The sequence below is a fragment of the Punica granatum genome, chromosome 3 (genome assembly GCF_007655135.1).
Source record: "Punica granatum isolate Tunisia-2019 chromosome 3, ASM765513v2, whole genome shotgun sequence".
Taxonomy (NCBI): Eukaryota; Viridiplantae; Streptophyta; class Magnoliopsida; order Myrtales; family Lythraceae; genus Punica; species Punica granatum.
This window is the reverse complement of record NC_045129.1, coordinates 9,243,070-9,263,438: the sequence shown is the minus strand read 5'-3', so window position 1 is coordinate 9,263,438 and position 20,369 is coordinate 9,243,070. Positions and strand designations below refer to the sequence as shown.

Genomic DNA, 20,369 nt, shown 5'->3' with positions numbered 1-20,369 from the left:
TAAAAATATCGTCTATTTTATTAAGCCATTTTTTAAATTGATATTTGTTAGGATATTGAAATAGATGCAAATAATTTATATGATATTTTTAATAAGAAAAATATCATTATGATATAACATGACTTATTATATAATCACGGTGCACATAAAAAAGTGTATGGTATTTAAAATTACTTTCGAACATCTAATACTATAACAAAAGTATTAAATGAATTGCCAAAAAAACTTCATTATATTTGAAAAACATTATTAATTCTCAAGAAATCACATATATAATCAATTTAATAATTAATTTTCCAAAAAATAAGAAGGTCCTCTCTGTTAACACGCACATTAGTTTAGAACACATATTTCGGAAAGAAAAGAAAAGAAAAATTTGAAATTACCCATTATTGAGCCAATTTTCTTTCTATAAACGGATAATCCAATTTTTACTTATTCTAGTGATGTATTATATCTCGTTACAAATTTTTTATGACACTAATTTAATCGTTATTTTTTTGTGAAAAATTATTATTATGATATATTATTCTTTAATAATTTTTTATATTACCACGCATGGCACGTGCATATTCTCCTCTATACCTATATGGCCAAATTATAATATGTCCATTGAATTTGTAGGTTGTTCATGAAAGTAGTGGGGAATAGTCGACCGAAACTCGGAGACACTTCGTTGTTAAAAAAAAAAAAGAGAGAGAAGAGATAAATAGTGGGTCGAAACTTAGACATCTTTCATTAGTAGAAAAGAAGAAGAAGCATGTGTCTGGATTATAATTGTCAGATGAACTAGTAAGGTATTCATGAGAGTCGTGGAAAAAATAATTGGTCGAAACTCGGACACCTTTCATTTTTAAAAAATAAAAATACATATAAAAATATAAAATACATATTAAATATTTTAATTTTTAAAAAATAAAATAAAAATGGAGGGGTTGCGGGTGGGAAAACCCAAACCACTCGTCGCCTCCATGCAACGGACCCATAATCATTTCTTTATGTAATTATACCGAATGATAATTCACCGGATAATCAATGCAGAGGTGGTTTATCCGTAATGGATCGATCCTATTCGAATTAAATTTATCAGAACGTTGGATTTTTAGATATGTAGATACACATAAAAAAATGTAAATATTTTTTTTTAATTTGTAGCAAATTTAAAAGTAATAAATTGATATCACCGTAATATCATTTCATCATATAAAATTCTATAAACCAAAGAAGGTAAATACATACTAACATGCGTTAATCATTAGCACTTAGCGTGCATTCTCCAAGACAATAAATTTTATCATCAACCTCCTACCATATTATCTAAATCAATACCAGTTATGGTGGTGCACATGGAAAAAAAAAATGCTACGACGCCTTATGGTGCGCTTATAATAATACATTATGTGGTACATTTGGTTGCCATTATGTAAGGCAAATGAATAAATCTGTTTAAAGCTCGTATGGACTCACTATATTTACTTGATATGAAGGGAGTGAAATTTTAGGATATTTAAGCAACAAGCAAACTTCATCTGCATCACTGATACATAAGATCTTGATAGATGTGAGATTGGAGTTATCTACTATACCAAAAGTTTCTTTTAAACTTGTCAGTTGTCCATTCCACACTTGCCATTCGTTTAGGGCTTATTGTATTGCTACTAGCTGATGTGTTTTGGTCGGGGTTTAGGTTTGCCTCTGGGTCTATTTTAGCTCATAATTGGGTTGCACTTGGATCTGTGGCTTATTGTTGTAAATAGTTTAGCGATGAATGAAAATTTTCATTTATGGAAAAAAAAACGAGTGATTTAGTACTGTTATTTATTATTTACGGTAACAAAATGCGAATTTATAATCTATACCTATATATCTATATAAATTATAAAATCAAGAATCATTCTCCATATTGCACCCATAGGACAAAAAAGTCCTTATATTGAATGACTTTCCATATTCAGTGATTTAATGAAGGACGTTTGATTAAGTATGGTTGTAACATGTTACAATTCTTTAAATATAATAAAACATTTATCATGATAGAAGTAAGAAGGTTTATACAATTTAATAGAAAAGAGCTTTTGAATATTTCTTTTTTACGATATCATTAAATTATTATGTTTTATATCGTAGATTTGAACAATATCAAAAATTAAAATATGTAGGCATCAAAATCTATGAGCGGGTCCGTTGGTTTAGTTTGTTTAATTTTTGCATCATGTACTAATAAGGTGTGTTTATACATTTACCATTTAGATGTGACGTACATCCTTCCATACTGTAATAATTATGATTATTTACAGTGGCAAATAGTTATAATTATGATGCAACTAAAGAGTCCCAAAGAAAATAGAAAAATCCTAGTTCATGACATGATATACATATACGTACGTCATCATATAGTGCTTCAATAATATCATCAGAGGTTCATTGATAGAAAATTTGTTTAGTGCAAATATCATTTCTTGTTACTGTTAACCGATTTATGATTGCAATATACACTGAATTTATGATTAGCTTATTCCATATGGTTCCGTTTGGTACGTGGTAATGAAATGGAATGAAAATGAATGGATTCTATATAGAGAAATACTATGGTATTGAGTTAAAAAAATGTGATTTTCTCTAATGATTATTACAAAATGAAGGAATATACTTATAATATTACACTTATTTATCACTATATCATGTTATATACATTTTTAGATATATAAATTAGAAAAACATATATAATAGTTCACAACATATAGCATGAAAAGGGGAATGACTATTTGCTTTCTTTTTTGAGGGAATGTTCATTCCTTCAAAACGAAGGAAAAATATGATAATGAAAGAATGCCATTTTCACTTTATATAAGAGACACTAATAAAAAAAAATGAAGTGCAATTAATAAATGAGCATCTCAATTCCAACCCATTCCACTCCCGTGTGCCAAATGGGACCTATGTATGCAACCATAGAATGGCTGGCCGAGTAACACATCAAACAATTACGGAGCTGGCCCTTGTTATAATCCGTTCCCCCACTCTCACAACACGTCGAACCAAATCAAAATTGCTAAGACAATTTTACCTTGCATTGAGCCCACTAGTGGTAAGGTAAAAATCCCAACCATCAATTAAGAAATGAAATGGTACAATAGTGCACATCTCTCGCTTAGTGATTCAGAAATTTCAGATTTGATACCCAGTGAAATTATCTATACATTTTTATTAGTTATTTGAGATTTCTATTTCAATATATTAGATTAATGAGTCTACATTGTAATCGAAAAAAAAAATCTCAACCATCAAACCAATCACAAATTCCCGTTCACCATCTAAAAAATTTATACCATTAAATCTTTAAGTTATTATTTGATTCCTCTAAACCGTCAGATCAATATTAACATTTACTTCTCAGTGATCTAATGCTCCAGAAGGACAAAAGAACTTCCGGAGAAGGACGATAGAAGTTATGCAAAGCCACTCCGCAATAAACTGCTGTAACAAAGTGAATCTAAGTCTATCTATTTTATTCCTTTTTTTTTCTTTTTTCTTTTTTTTTTTGGGGAAAAGGCCCCAAAATTTCATGGTCTTCTATCTAAGGTTGAATTCAACACGCAGACACCTCTCTTCCACACGCATGGGCTCGCCCCTATATATGAGCCTATATATGAGCCCCCGACAGGTCTCTTCCTCATTATTCAAACATACATTCGATCTCCTCCCAGACAGATAGAATAACACAAGGACACCCCTCCCAACAATGGAAACTAATTACTCCTTCGATTCCTCGGACTCCTTGATCTCATACATTCACTTCCCATCATCATCATCATCTGCTGCAATAGCAACCAACTCCATCCCCAACGACCAGCCATCCTTCTCGTCTCACCGCTCCCTCCACTCCGTCCGCAAGCCCGCCCACCCCAACAAGCCCTGGAACAACCACAACTACAAGAAGCCCAACGCCCCGCTCCCCCCGATCCCGACCCGCGTCTACAAGGTCGACCGCATGAACTTCCGCGAGCTCGTGCAGATGCTCACTGGAGCTTCCACTGCCTCCTCCGTTCCTGCCGTCCCCGTCTCCCAATCTCAGCCGCGTCGCCTGCACGAGGTGGCTCCCCCACCGCTCAACCTCGCCACCTCGGCGCCACAGGGCTCCCACCTTCTCCCCGAGAAGGCTGAAAGTGCCGCCACAAGCACGCCTTTATCGGCGTTGTACAGGGAGCTGATGTCAGAGACTCCATCAGATGCAAAGCCAAGCCATCATACGTTGTCCGACGGTTTTCACGGGACCTCCGGGGCAGTGTCGTTGGGATTAGGGTTGTCTCCTTCCCCGCTCGGGTGGTGCTCACTCTTGAGCCCGGGGACCTTGTCTAGCTTTGAGCCTAGCACGGTCCTATAGATTAGCCAGTCGCGCTGCTGTATCTAGTACAGGGCGAATTAGACTATCATGGGCCAGGCCGCCAGGCTCAAATTCCTTAAAACTGTCCATTAATTTTCCTCAGGAGTACAGCTTTCTCGATCATACGGTTTGATAGATTTTTTTGGCAAATATTTTTCGAATTCAGAACGGTTTTATTTGTTTATTTATTTTTCAAGTCATCCACTAAGTACGTACCTCGGTGTTTCCTTAGCTAGGTAGAAAATTCCTGGGTTCACATGATTTTGGTTGCATCTCTACTTTAGTGAAGTTTCCATGTATGAACAAATCCACTAGTAAAAAAACTGCAACCCGCAATACAAAGAAACGACGAGGCAATTAAGCCATATATGACCTCTGAGGACTGCAACTTCAAGAAGCGGTACTTTTATTACATACATATAGCCCGCCCCCTGAAACGATATGTTACAGCATCTCGAAATGGTTCGCAGACCAGTATAAACCAACCACGGACCAAAAGCTCATATTGCCAATACAAAGACTAATCTCATATAAACAAACATATGTCCTTAACCCTGGCTATGGTATACATATGAAACATCTCATGGCGGTTGTTCATTGAGTACCATTAAGTCAGGATGAGGAGCAAAGGCCGCTGGAAGTCCTTGGTAGTTGACCTGATTCCGATTCCTTGAATTTTAGCATGTCTCCTGTATCTAATGATTTCACCCATGAAGGTTTTGAGCTTTTACAAAGGATCATTGGTCCCAGTAGTTCCGTAGCTGTGACATGTGAAGTAGAAGCTCGTCTCTCCCCAAGCCCGTGACGCTGCTCGTCATGATCCATGGAGGATGATGCCGATAGTTCTCCCTCATAAGCTCTTGGAAGTTCCTTATATTCTCGTCAGGCCTTTTCCCTCCCTTCATCTTATCACACTTCGTGAATACAAAAGTCATCGGTATCTGGAACAAAATTGCACAACCCGAAGGTTCAAAAACAAAAATTCCCTTTATGAGTATGGTGTTGTAATCAGAGTATTGAACAGGAGATAATAAAAAAAGAGAAGCCTACGTTGTTACGACCGAGCCAATTTGCACAGTCAAGGTCAATCTTCTGAGGGGGCACACTAGCATCAACCAGAAGCAATACAGCGACTAGATTGTCTCTGTTCAGAAAGTAACCTTTCGTGAAGGCAGACCAGTCCATTCGAACAGATCCCGGGGCCTTGGCAAACCTGCAGGGGAGAATGAGCTGCTCCATGTCAAGTGGAGAAACATAGATTATGGTGTTCAAAGCTATTCAACAGTCGAGCCAAAATAGTCCGATACATAAACAGATTCGTCTGTTAGATGGACCTCAATGCAAGATTTCTATGGCTAATCTGATAATTTCAACACGATTTTGATAATTTACAAGTGTAAATCGGACAGAGTTCTTCTTGCTCCAGTCAAAAGTAGAAGTAACTTCTTGTAGTAATGTTCTGCTGAAAATTGTAGGATTCCAAGTCGTAATTACTGAAACAAGCAATAAGCTACAAATCAACACCCGGTTCACTGGTAGGACTGTCAACAGGCAATTCAAGCAACCGCAAAATTAGATTAAGAGGATATAGTCAATGGAAAGCCGTCTATGCACAACAGTGCTTCTAAAAGGAACATACGGCCATATTGTTCAGATTCATCATCATACTCATAAAATCATATGGAAATCCTCAGCACCGAAATTTATCTTTCTAGGTAAAACTGGCTGAGTAGCAGAGTAGACATCGGTCACTCATAAATAGTACTGTTTTGTTCCAAAAAATAAGCCTAAACCACGTGGAAAGGTTTCATGTGGCTCCTTCGTCGAACGAAAGAACAACGCAGCAAGTCATAGCTTAACTAGCAAATCGGCGGGAAACAGGAACCGCTAATTGCTCAAAATCTAAAATCAGTTCAAACTCCCCAAGAATCTCCACAAAAGATCATAACTTCCGATATGCTTCGGCGAACAGGAAACACTTCTAGCATTGTTTGTTAAATGGCCCTCAACAATACATAATAAGGGAAGACAGGAACTTACCCATAACCCGGCAAATCGACAATGTACCAACTCTTGTTCACCAAGAAATGATTGATGAGCTGAGTCTTCCCTGCACATTTCCGAAGGATAAAACTTCCATCTTTAAGTTCGAAACAATGCCATGGACGAACAATCATTAACCAGAGCACCGAAAGATTGTCTCACCCGGTTTCTTTGAAGTAAGAGCAACCTCCTTCTTCCTCACCAAGGCGTTAATCAGCGAGGACTTCCCCACGTTGGACCGGCCCAGAATGGCGAACTCCGGCCGTCCGTCCCTGGGGCAGTCCTTGGCCCTGCCGCTGCTCTTCACGAACTCCACCTCTTTAATCTGGGCGTGGCCCGCGTAGGGCCCGATTACGATGTTGGACCCGGGCAGGACCATGTCGCCTGTTACCTCCTCGGGATCGACACCCGGTGGGACAAACAAGACCTTCCGGGCGAATCGCGCGGCGTCCGAGGTTTCCGGGTTCGCGGCGGCTCTCAAGGCAGCGGAGGCGTGGAAGCTGTGGCTATGGAGTTTGTGGGGTCCAACGGAGAACAAGAAAGCAGGGGCTTTTGGGGACGGAAGTGGAAGCAGAGCTGTGAAGCGGACAGAAAGGAGGAGGGTTCGGAGGGCCGCCATTGCTCCGAGCTGAAGGAGAGTTACTTCGATGAGGTTCGGGCCCTTGTGAACTATGTGGGGAGAGGGGATCGGGGGAATGGAGGGAACAATTTCATTGTGCACCTTGAATTTCTCCCTGCGAACACTTTGAACCTTGAACTTTCAATTTTCATCCATTTGGAACCTTTTCATAGAGAAAAGAGATAAATGCAGTTTCCCCAGAATTTTGGAGTGCTTTTCGATTTGATACGGTTAAGAAAGAATATTAAAAAAAATAAAACTTTAAAAGAAATACATCCAGACCGTCAACTTTCTTAGGATAATGAGATACCTTCGGTGATGGTGGCCTCATCGCGATCATCAATGCCAGGCTAAGATCGGCATGCGTCGTCTTGATAGTGAAGGTTATGGAGGACGCAACCACCATAAAAAATAAGAAGAATATATTAAAAAAATTCTCTCCTCTTGATCTTGACAGCGGTGGCCTTATTAGCAAAATCCCCATTGCTAGGATGTGGTGGCTGACACCTCGCCGTGTTGGTTCTCTCCTACCCTCCGGGGTAGCCTCCCCAAGACCATCACCGGGAAATAGATGAAGTGCCAAGACCCTCATCCCATCCATGGTGGTCGTTGATAACGCCACCACCTTCAGGAGGAGTGAAATCATCATCATTAACAAGTCAATCTACCGGGGCTTTGCGCAAAATTATTATTTGTAACAAATTTTAGAATATTTATCATTTAATTTGACTGTAAAATTTTAATTAGTTTATGCTTGTATAGAATACACTTGTTGATAACAGATAATTAAATTTTAATTAGTTTATGCTTGTATAGAATACCCTTGTTGCATTCAAGTTAACATTGAACAACAAAATATATATTAAATACGATTCAGTCAACTAATTTTATTAAAATATTTAAATAAGTAAATTTATATATTTTCTAAATAAGTTCATATAATCTAATTAATAAGTTTATTTTAATTAAATTTAAGGGGAATAATTAGATTTTTACTTTCAAAGATAGTTTAAATTTTTAACATCAAAATTTTAAAAATCAATTTGATTTCTACATCTCACATCTTCTAAATAACAATAAATCCACCATATAATTTAAAATATTGAACTCAAATAGTATTAATTTTCCAATAATTTTAATTAAAACTATTTACTTTTTTAATAATGAGACCTTTTAATTTATCAATGTATTTAGTTTTTACATGAAAATAAAAAATGTTAATATTTTTTAAAAAAATCTCTTTACATTTTCGAGCAATTAATTAGTTGTGAAAATTTATATTGAGTTTTTACTTAAAATTTCATACTACTTCACTCTAATTAACTTTGTTAAATTCGATATGTTTTTACATACATAATATAGTAAAGTATATAATTTTAATTATCATAAATGACGATTTGTGAATAATTACTTTCTTTTTATAATAATAATAATATATTTTGAGTTTTAACTTAAATTTATAATTATTTCACTCTAATATACTAATTTAAAATTTGATATATTTTTATATTTATAAGATAGTATGGTATATAAGTTTATATTATTTCAAAATTCATTATTTTTTAATAATTAGTTTCTTTTTAATATAATATTGAATATTCATGTTTATTTTGAGTTTTAACTTAAATTTGTAATAATTTCTCTCTAATATATGTAATTAAAATCATGTATATTTTTACATATATAAGATAGTAAAGTACATGACTATAAATTGTTTCAAAATTATACAATTTCTTAATAATTAGTTTCTTTTTAATTAAAATATTAAACATTTATGCCATTAAAATTGAGTCATTCACAATAGGTAATAAATGCATATTATTAATTAACATGAGCTATTACATATGCATGAGAAACTTCTATTTTGCCAAATGTGCATACATGGTGGTCTCTGGGAATTGCCCCAACTTTTATATATCATATATAGATATATAGATGTTTGCATTCTACAACCAAAATTATTAATTTTTTCATCATTCTTGAATAATAATAATGATAATGATGATAATAATAATAATAATAACAATAACAATAATAGTAATATTTTTATACAACAATGTTCTAATTTTAAAACTACACCTAAAATAACATATAACGTCAAAAAAATGAAATTTATGAATATACTGGAGCCTTTTAATTTTATTGCAAAGATGTTTGCATTCTGTAAACAAATTTGTTGAATTATTGATTATTTTACAATAATAATAATAATAATAATAATCATAATCATCAAGTCTCGTGGAAGTTACATAAATTTATTGTATTTGGCAGGCAAAAGGTCAATGAATAAGAAGCTCCTATTTCAATTTTTTAGACAAAATGGCATATAAAAGCAGTGTTATCAGAACCGGACCGGATGATGAACCGGAAGGGGTACGGGGTCATGGGTTTATGGGTCCAACCGGAGGTTCGATTGGTCGGACCGCTCGTTTATTTAAAATAAAATAAATATTCATATTATTAAAAAAATTATGATAATTAAGATAAAAGTATGATGATTTTAAAGAAATATAACAATAGTATAAGAAAGTATCTATATTTAATATTTCTTACTTCAAAATAAATATTTTATTTTAATAAGTACTTAAAAGTAAAGTAAAAAGAACAAAAAAGTGGTGGTGGCTTGGTTGGTAGTATGCTAATATGAAAAGCAAGAGGTCATGAGTTCAAATCTTTACACAACCAACCAATTTTTACATTAAATAGGAAACCCATAAAAACCCATAGAACCGGCCGGTTTAATGAAATTTTGCTTAAAACCGGCCGGTTCAATGGGTCCGGCAGTTCAAAGCTACCATTTCGGTTTTTAGGCGAATCGGACCGGACTTGGTGCCGGTTCCCGGTCCGACCGGTCGAACCGGCCGGTCCGGTCCGGTCCGGTTCTGATAACAATGTATAAAAGTGAACGCCCAACAATTATATATTATACATAGATATATAGATAGATTTAGAGAAAACTGTGAAACTATTTGATATATAATAATACTTATCATTATTTTTCTTTTTAATTTATCATCATCATCATCCTTATTATTTATAAATTGGAATTGTGCATATATATATGATATATAAAAATTCTCGTATATCTTTAAGAAATGATTAATTAATTAATCGGTACATTAGAGAAAAAAATGGAGTCTAGGTATATTCAATATAAATGATTGATAATTGTATATAATTAATTGGGTTATCGGTTACGAATGCATGAGGAGCTCCTATTTTGTCGAATGGGTACACGTGGTGGATTATGGCGATTGACTCAAAAACTATATATTATATATAGATTCTTCGTTATCTTTGATGATAATGGCCTTGTTGGCTGCTACCACCATTTGATGTGCTTCATATTACAGTCCAACACGTATTCGAATTTTCGGATCCAAACGTGTATTCTTACTCAATTCTGACTCGTGACTTCATCACCATTGGTCCATTGGAGGTAACTCATTAGAGCAACTCCGCCGGGAATGCCTTGGTCTGTGCCCAAGGCCACGTGGCACAATAGGGCCCCAGCCCTGGCACTTGCCCCGCTGGAGCTGGCACCCATCCCAGACACGGTGCATATGCGTAGGCACTCGCCCAGGCGGCTGCCTAGCCAATAGCAGTTGGCTGCTTGGCGCTTCCTAGGCCAGCAGCCAGGTGCTTGATTGACTTTTTTTTTTTTTTTTAAAGGCAATGCTCTTTTGCCCAGTTTGTGGCGAACAACCAGGCAACCAATTTACTTCTTTTTGCTTTTTCTAAAATAAAATGTGCGGGGGCTATGCCCACCATTGAAATAAGCCGTTCAGTTTGATTTTATAATCACATTTTTTTAAATTTTAACTTTAATTTTAATTTTACTCGCTACATAATAAAAATTAATAATATAATTATTATATATATTTTTTTAATTTTTTAACTATTCAATTTAATTTTTAATACTAAATTCTCTCAACTATTAATTACTTTTTCACACTTTTTCTCATAATTCAACAACACAATCATTACAACACAATTAAAATTAAAACTCAACTCTATTTAATTCTAAAATACACTTTGACTAGTTTAGTTTGCAAATGTGATTTTAAATCACACTTTAATTTAATTCTACCAATAATAAAACAAAATAACTCATACGAAGTCAAATGATGGACCCCATTTATACCACTATTTTTTCCACAACAAAATAAAATAACTCATATAAAATCAAATGGTGAACCTCATACATAATCATTTATACAATTCTTTTTCAAAATCAAAATATATTTTGAAACCAAATCCATATATAAAGGATCCTTGACATGACATTTTTGAAGCAGATCAAATGACTTTTTTGTCCTTGAAAATCTCAATTGCGTCAAAGTCATTTTAATTTCTGTCCCAAAAGAATTTAACTGGCGAACTATGTTCATTCATCAATTTAAACAAGCCTAATGTAGGACCCTACCCATGCTTTGACAATTGACACAATCATAACAATTAACTATCTTTTATATTGCAATGCTATTTATTTACAAATTCAGGCAAACTTTTGGTGCACCCGAGTGAATTCTCCCACTATATCACACGACGCTGCGGGCAGCATTGAACTCTGGTGAACAACGTGCTCCTGATTTAGACGATGTTTTCACCTATGGTCGATCAAGATATCCTCCCACTCTGTGTCTGTCCTATAACTTTATGGGACTGAAGTTGCTTGAGAGTCGCTCAAGCTTCGACCATATGAGTCCCCCTAGTGATAACCTCGGCTTATGATCTTCTATGCTGCTATTGCTCCCGCTTCTGCTGATGCTGCTAGCTGATGACAGTCGAGGAGTGCTCCACCGGGATGACTTGCTAACTATCAGGGCCGATCCTCCAATCTCTTTCCTGATCAGCTCCACGGTGCCCGGGTCGACCTCCTGCCCTGCAGCATCAGTCACATAGAATGAACCAATCGCTCTCTCCCCCTGAGTTCGAACTTCTGCCCTTGTTATTGACAACCCACTCTCCCGAATCACTCGCGTGACATCAGACAGCAGTCCTCTCTTGTTATGCGTGCTGACATCCAGCCTAAGCCCCTGCAATGTTTCACCTCAGTTCAATATTGTACGAAGCTTAACTTATTGCGCCGCATATGAAAGATAAGAGATGCACGTACGTGAGAGACTCTCCGCTTGATAGCGGCAATAAGGCACTCTGTAAGTTTACGCTTCTCACATTCTCCATCCAAGGTGCAGCCATCCCTGTGCCTTATGAAATACTCCTGTCGACATGACATGCACAGCGATTCATCAGATAAAAATGACGCAGTGTCCGTCTGACTACACTAGCAATCGAAATTGGAAGATTATTGCAATGGTTTGAACATGTTCAGGAAGAAACCTTGTTCATTGGAAATTGGAATCAACTGACTGTTCCAATCCAAAAGGTTCGACTATATTCTAATTAAGAAAACATAGATATATAATAAGATCAAGATTCAACAAGGAGTAGATTGGTTTTGTTTTGCTTACTTGATTGGCCATGATACCCTCGGACATCACAGCAGCATGGGACACCACATACTCCATGTCAGTTAGCACACAAATGGTGTCGAACAACAGCTTTGGTCGGTCCCTACTCTTGATGTTGACTACAGAGTAGCCCTTCTCCTTCCAACCCTCGATCGATATATGCGGTCCTGGACATTCCTGCAAGCGAGAGGAATCCTCACAGTGACACCCACACTGCTCATAGTCCTTGTCAGTGAACATGAGCTGGTGAAGCCTCCGCTCAGTGTGCGTGCGCCCCGCTGCAGGGGCTGTGAGCCTCACGCTACGCCGCTCGCCTCTACCGTGGTGGGCTTCCACCACATTCTCAAGCTGCTCCTCTATGCGGGCCAGGTGCTCCGGGTCAGTGATGGGTCCACCCAGCTTCGCCTCGTCCTTCACATATATCACACACGCGGTCCGGCCATTGTGTGTCCAAACCACTGCAGCCACGATGTGGCACTCCAGCTCCGTCAGCGTGGCCGAGATCTCAGAGAGCAGCCCGGGCCGGTCTGTGCCAGTCATCTCGAGGACCGTGTGCTTGGTTGACAAGTGGCGGGACTTAAACTGGTCTCTCTTGGCTAAGGGCTCTTTAGAGAGGTTTTCCCTCCTAGTTGCACAAAGCGCCTGATAATTAATTTCTTTGTACCATTAGAAACTAAAAATGACCATCGCTCTCGATAACGCAGTCTGATTAAAATTTTATATATTAAGATACCATCATCGATATCTAAAGCTTAGTTAGATAAATTCGGTGCGAGAATCGGCAAGTTCTCTTCCCATTTGATTTTCCCGAACTTGCGAAGAAATTTCTACATGCAATGTTGCACTTTGACCACTGCATTAATATCAAAGTTCACATTAAAGTTGGGGAGAGTGTGCAGACCTGTTGAATGTAAAGGATGAGGCTTTCATCGGTGAGTTTGTTGCCAAGCTGATCCGTCACGTGAAACACTGAAACTCAGCCATGAAATCAAATCAGTGTCACATGAATGCAACTTTGTTCACTAATGGCTTCAGCTGACTCATAAAGTGAACACCTTCTTACTGACAAATCAGTAATATATACATACATATATATATCAACCTATATATACAAGTATATATATATATATATATGTATGCTTTTCACAACAGACATCAAAACAACAAATAGCTACATATCCATGCATGCATCAAAATTATTATTGGTGTAATAGTTGCAGGAAAGTTTTCCATAAGATGAAAACGAAGGTCGATCAGTATAAAAGTTAATATTTATAAAGATAAGAAGAGAGTCGTGGACTGACCATCCATGAGCCATCCACCGTCCGACGAGATGTAAGATTTGGAGATCACGAGATCGAGATCTGTCAGCACCTGTACCATTTCCAGCAGGATCCCGTGCTTGTTCGCACTATCCACCTGCAGAAACCGAGTTTGTAACCCGAAATAAAATATTCCGGGTCAGTTAACCCATCAGTCTCATATTACAAATTTAATTTTTATCGACAGACTCGATTGATTATAGCAGCAGAAGCCGCAAGCTCAATGGTTTGAATACTATGAGGTAACCATCAACTATAATAGGCAGTCGAACTACACAGAACCTCCGTTGCTCTTTAGTATAAAGATAAACTTGTAAGTGCATATAGCACTATGAGTCCCTGACGGAGGAAATAATTGCGTCACACCCACATAAGATGATACGTGCTTCACATGTTCGCATGGGTTATGATTATTTTTATGTAGTTTGACAAATTTCCACGTCGATGGTATCCATTAATTAAGTTGTTTTTCACTTCTATGGGCTGAATCTGGGGTGACTCAGGACCCACACTTTCGGATTCGAGGGCTGCTTAGAAATAATTATAATAACAATATAACAATTGAGAAATGGGACATGGTTTCTCGGAAATTGTCTACTCTTATCATCCACTAAACAAGTTGGATTAATATATACAATGTAGTGGGATCCATGGCAGGACAAATGTTAAATTAAGTTAATTAATCAGTTAATTAACGAATTAAGTAATAATTAATCTTCTGCATATTAATAAAGTTACAAACAATCTTACCTTCACAATGGTGCAGTCTTGGCAGGTGTCGTTGTCGATGCAAACCCTGCAACACCAAAACCAGACCCCATTAAGTGATTCATGAGTCACAAACCTGTGAAAAACTAATTTAATTATACTAAAAAAGTAATCATATATATCACTTTTTTCACCTCAAGCTAAACCAAAAGAAAAAAAAAATTGCATTTTGATTGTAATTCTCTATTCTCCATTCCATTAAGGGATGAGTTTGTAATATTATGGAAAAATGATACACAATTTTATGGCAATCACATCGATGGTATTGATAATTAACGACCCGAAAGTTCGTGAATGTTTAATCAATTATTTTTCGATTAAGGAGAAAGAAACAACTAGGAAATAACTCAAAGTCGATATAATTACTCACCTTGGAGGATGAATTCTTTCGATGAGAGACTCGTAAATCGGGTCGATATACGGCTGATACGCTATGTCCATCATGTTAATATATTCCGATCCAACACTTCTCGACTTCGACGCTGTTTCACTGAAATACATTGACAAGGGCAATTCTTGATGAGATTGGAACCACGGAAAAAAGCGGAAAAAAAGAATACTGACCACTTATACAATCAGAACACCTCACAAAGTCCTGTTACAAGACCAAGAAATTTCAAAGAAGGCAAGATGCTCGAGTCGGCATCAGAACGAGAGATGATGAATTAAGGCTTGCTAATGAAGCAAAAAAAGGGATCTTTTCGGCGGAATTGGGATTGAACGTGAAGGAGAAAGAAAGAAGCAAGTGCTGAAGAATGCTATGGGGGAGAGAGGGGGTGTGAGAGAGAGCAAATACCTGAGAAAGCAGGGGGGGGGGGGGGGCCGTTGAATGAGAAATTGATGTTCCTTTTTGTGTGGTTTGACCGCGTGATTAATTACATGGGAAGAGAAGAAACGAAGTAAAGAGGAGAGGGAGACGACGGTAACACGCGTTGAGAGCGATTGGAGAAGTGTCTCTCTTCTATCTTTAGAGAGAGATAGAGAGAGAGAGAATAGGGTAGAGAGGGAGAAAGATGGATTGGAAGGAGAGCAGAGAGAGAAGAGTCATATATATACCCCAGCCCGATTTGGTTGTTTCGCGGAAATTTTTATAGGTTTTTTTTTTCGGTAGATAAATTTTTATATTTATTATTATTCATTATTTTTTGTTGTTGTTATATAGAAGAGTCATCATGAACCTGTTACCTAATACAAAAATAAAATTATTATTATTATATTATTTACTTTTTATGGCCACTATTATTCTTTACTTATCACGGACATTTCATTAAAATTACGAGATTTTGTCGTCTTATTGACTTAATTTCAACTCAGCTTATCAATAATGGTTAGGTCAAGCAGTTTAACACTTATTCCTTTTAAATAAAGTTTTGAGTTCCAATCTTGCAAATGGATAAAATCATTAATTGAGGAATTTACTACTTAGTAGGTCGATCGGACTCGAACTAGATTGTTCATTCACTGGTAGTACCATATCTCGTGGTAAGTATTTTCAAGGAGTAGCGAGAATATTGTGACACTCCAACTAGCTTTCACCAATATTGAGAGAGTTTTCAAAGTTGCGAGATTTTAACATGTATTTGATTTTCATGTTCTTTCCATTAAAACGTATTGTATCGATACGAATAAAATTTGGCTCGCCACAATTTTTAAATTTGAAGTCGAATAATAGTGATTAGGAGTTGCGTGATAGAACTTGCATATAATTTCTGTTTATACACGCCTTAACAAAAATCGGCTGGACCCAAAGTGAATTGCGTTTTACAGTATGGAAAATTTATTTATTGTAATATTCTTTTCGTTTTCGAAAATTGCTCATTAAATATTTGGGGCTCCCAAAAAGATAAAAATAAATATAAGAGCCTAATTAGTTAGAAACTAATAAATGCTCAGTGCGATTAAATTGGCATTTACAGTGTGAACAAGACGGTGGAAGCAGCTAATTAATTGGGGCCAGCCATGGTAAGCAGTAATTTATGGCAAAGTTGTGGATGAGTTGTACAAGTGTAACGGCAGAACAAAATTGTGGATTTTTTTTTTATCGTGATCTGATGTCTGATGACTTGGTTAGGATTTCCTTTTTGAAAGGTTTACTGTATTTAAAATGATTGGTACAATTATTAATATTCAAAAACACTACTAATTTAAATAGAAAACTCAATTTTCCTAAGAAAGTACTACACTTTTTGAAAAAGAAAATATTAACCATGTCACACAGTTACGTGATGACTCCATATAAAAAATTCCTGAATTATTCTAGTACGAACAAATAAAAAATCTTAAATTGCTCCTACTGTCACGCGGTGTGTTAGCAGAAGTGCGCAATATACAAGAAAAAGAGTGTCGAGCACACTAGAAATGTTTTGAAAATGGTAATAACAAATGAAATTTTCCTCCGCCAATTGATGGTAATTTCAAATTTGTGGGGGACTAGAAGTCCATGAAAAGCACACGAGTACCAAGATGGAATGATCGGTAAGTTTCTAATTTTGACTGGATCACATGCATCATCTCCAAAAATGGGAATTCTTGTTCATAAATAGAAGATCAATGTGGATATGTCTCTGTGTTGATCAGGCGGCCCAAGTTGCGTGCATTGTATAGTCTCCAAGACAACATAATACTGAGGGATTTGGGGGTTAGACTTTTTTGGGATTGCAGAGCAGCCACGTAATAGTGGGGCGTACACGTGTCACTCAAGGCAGCCTTAAGTGCTGTCAGAATTCCCGACGGCTGGTTTTCCGTATCGCTTGATTTTATCTAATTAATAATCTATATATATATATATATATTGAAAAGTGCATTCAACGCGTTTTTATTTGAAAACTCTCAGCTTGTGGTTATTGGAGTTTTCACCTTCAACTCGTGTCAGTTGCCAACCGATCCATGGTTTTCACTTTTCAACTACGAATGCTTGCCTTCTTCTCCTATTATCGGTGGTGAAATGGATGCATTGCACATTATGACGCCCATAGTGCATAATGTGAGAGTTATGATTCGGTTGATAGATTTTTCGAAAGTGGAATTACAAATGGGAAAGAAAAGATGACGAATAGGGGGAGAGCTTTTCTGTTGTCATGGCTGATACTTATGATTAATATCATAAAAGAACGGAGAGATGACAATAAAATAGATTATCGCTTTTTATATCGTGTAACAGCTGATGGGATTCTCCAAACTTCGGCGCTGTGTATTGTTTCTCACTCAAAAATGAATTTCCAGATAGGAAAGCCAATGAGGTCATGGTGGTGTAATGAGAAAGAGTCACTTATAAGATGATTTAGATAGTCATCTACTTGGTGAATTATAAATTGTTACTGAAGTTATGATTCTATATCGGCGTGATTGTGGAGAGCATTGGAGAATACGATTTATCTATGATCCTAAGATGTGCATGCACCTTTGGATTCAGATGCCATAATACTAGTCCATTTTCTCTGAGTCACTTCTGCTTAGAATAATGACGAGTCATGGTCCGTTGTTGATTTGGACTGTCCATGTACGGAGCAGATCCTTTGTAGAATTTCCCCGAGGAATCTTCTTGCTCAGGACAAAATGATGTGAAGCGGCAGCCGGGTAATGCCTTGAGACTTCAGAACAAAGGGAAGTCCATATAGAGAACATAAGAGTAACTTTGCACTATCTCGAAGGACCAAAAGGTAAAGTTTAAATATTATGACTCTGGTGGTGCAAATATTATGACTGACCACTTTAAATATTTGTAAAGTTTTTACTTAGTATAATCCGATGCCTTTGTTATTTTAAAAAAGAAAATTAGTATATTTTTTCATTTTTATAATCTATGGAAAATTATCTTTTTCATTTTTATAGTCTTTGGGGTCACTGTCTCTTTGTTTAAAAATTTTTCATTGATCAAAACTTATTATGTTATCTTCAAACTGAATAGCGATTGATGTATTATTTTTCTTTTTCTAGGTGACGAGTATTTTTTATTTTTTATAGTGATTGTGAAGAGGTTATTTCCATAATATCTAATAAGATCACCGTTACTTGCTCTTTACATGTTAAGGTGCTTTCGAGAAGGGCCATTATAACCCCGAGGTGATGTATCTTGGATTGAGATTAGAGGGATGTCAAATTAGCTTCCAAATCCTTAGGCTGCGTTTGAAAATTTAGACTGATTTTAGAATCATAATTTTGATTTTAACTCAACACACTACACAACAAAAATACATGTTTCTCAAGTCAAATTTATAATACCATCTCATTTGTCTTTTTTCAAAATCAAAATCAAAATCATGATTTTAAAATCACACTAACAAATCAAACGCAGCTTAAGTTCTAGCTTTAGATTTTTCCAACTCTTCTTATTTGTTGACTATGCTGTTCATTCATTAATATCTCAATGCAATGATTATCGCTGAGTTTGTAATTCTCTCACCCTAAGTATATTCATGTTATTATCTAACAATTTCAAAGAAATAATGCTCATTAATTTCGCATTGTCGGTTTCTTTCCTATATTATAATTTTATATAAAAATCAATCATTTATTTATGTTTCAATAATTAATTTTCTATTTGAACCGCTTTATTATTTCAAGATTTTTCTGCATGATCATTTATTACAAAAACAATTTGTAGTCCAAATATTTAATTTCCACGCAACGTGCTGCTAGTTATTATAATTAAATGGGAAAATAGCCTCATATAACACAGTTTTTACCTTATTTTCACTTCCTAGCACGTTTTTAAAAGTTGTCACGATCTAACACGAATCACCATTTTATTCCCGAATCTAGCACACCGTTAAACTCCGTCTAAAAACCGTTAAACATCGTTAGACGGAGTTTAACGGTATGCTAGATCCGGGAATAAAATGGTGATTCGTGCTAGATTGTGACAACTTTTTAAAACGCGCTAGGAAGTGAAAATAAGATAAAAATTGTGATATATGAGGTTATTTTTCCCCTTTTTTTATTTGAAAATTCACCGCCTAAAAAAATCTGAAAATTAGTGTGGAACTTTATAATAATATCGGGAACATGGATTAAAAGTTTAAGCTATTTTTTAGATTGGACAATTCACAAAAACTATCAAAATCAGAATACCGAAAAAAATGATAAATATTTTTTATCTGAAAATTCACCACCCAGAAAAATTTGAAAAATCTGTGTGGAGCTTTATAATAATATCAGGAACATGGGATAAAAGTTTCATCTCGTTTTGAGATTTGACGATTCACAAAAACTATCAAAATCGAAACACCAAAAAAATAGATAAATATATTTTATCTGAAGATTCACTACCCATAAAAATATGAAAATCTGTGAGAGCTTTATAATAATGTTAGGAACATGGTGAAAAAGTTTCATCTAGTTTTGAGATTGGACGGTTTACAAAAACTATCAAAATCAGAGTACCGAAAAGAATGGTAATTATTTTTTATATGAAGATTCACCACCCAAAAAAATTTAAAATTTTGTACAGAGCTTTATAATAATATCAGGAATCTAGGGTAAAAGTTTCATCTCATTTTGAGATCGGACGATTCACAAAAGCTATATAAATCACAACACCAAAAAAAGAGGTAAATATTTTTTATCTGAAGATTCACTGTCCAGAAAAATCTGAAAATTTGTGTGAAACTTTATGATAACATCAGGAATATGGAGTAAAATTTTTATCTCATTTTGAGGTCGGGCAATTCACAAAAATAATTAAAATCGGAACATCGAAAAGATGGGTTAATATATTTTATCTGAATATTCACCGTCCAGAAAAATCTAAAATTTGTGAG

The 20,369-nt window shown here is 35.8% G+C and overlaps 3 protein-coding genes across 5 annotated transcripts; 1 reads left to right on the top strand and 2 right to left on the bottom strand.

Moving 5' to 3' along the window:
- The first annotated feature begins 3,658 nt into the window (after positions 1-3,658).
- On the top strand, positions 3,659-4,645 carry LOC116201501. Its single transcript, XM_031532762.1, has one exon. It carries the CDS (start codon positions 3,743-3,745, stop codon positions 4,382-4,384), a length of 642 nt encoding a protein of 213 aa, XP_031388622.1. The 5' UTR covers positions 3,659-3,742; the 3' UTR covers positions 4,385-4,645.
- Positions 4,646-4,720: 75 nt separating this feature from the next.
- Positions 4,721-7,105, bottom strand: LOC116201500 (GTP-binding protein At2g22870). Its single transcript, XM_031532761.1, has 4 exons — positions 6,590-7,105; positions 6,425-6,494; positions 5,435-5,597; positions 4,721-5,325 (listed from the first exon to the last, which is right to left on the bottom strand). Exons 1-4 carry the CDS (start codon positions 7,044-7,046, stop codon positions 5,122-5,124), a joined length of 894 nt encoding a protein of 297 aa, XP_031388621.1. The 5' UTR covers positions 7,047-7,105; the 3' UTR covers positions 4,721-5,121.
- A 4,342-nt stretch (positions 7,106-11,447) lies between these two features.
- LOC116201940 (ACT domain-containing protein ACR1) lies at positions 11,448-15,625 on the bottom strand. Of its 3 annotated transcripts, none has more exons than XM_031533413.1 (8): positions 15,407-15,625; positions 14,981-15,100; positions 14,593-14,638; positions 13,825-13,939; positions 13,422-13,489; positions 12,521-13,162; positions 12,166-12,270; positions 11,448-12,085 (listed from the first exon to the last, which is right to left on the bottom strand). In XM_031533413.1, the coding sequence occupies exons 2-8, from the start codon at positions 15,052-15,054 to the stop codon at positions 11,696-11,698; spliced, it is 1,440 nt and encodes a 479-aa protein (XP_031389273.1). In that variant the 5' UTR covers positions 15,055-15,100; positions 15,407-15,625; the 3' UTR covers positions 11,448-11,695. The 3 variants fall into 3 exon arrangements, with proteins under 3 accessions (XP_031389273.1, XP_031389272.1, XP_031389274.1); XM_031533412.1 differs by lacking the exon at positions 15,407-15,625 and adding an exon at positions 15,175-15,391; XM_031533414.1 differs by lacking the exon at positions 15,407-15,625 and adding an exon at positions 15,195-15,391.
- Between the last annotated feature and the right edge of the window lie 4,744 nt (positions 15,626-20,369).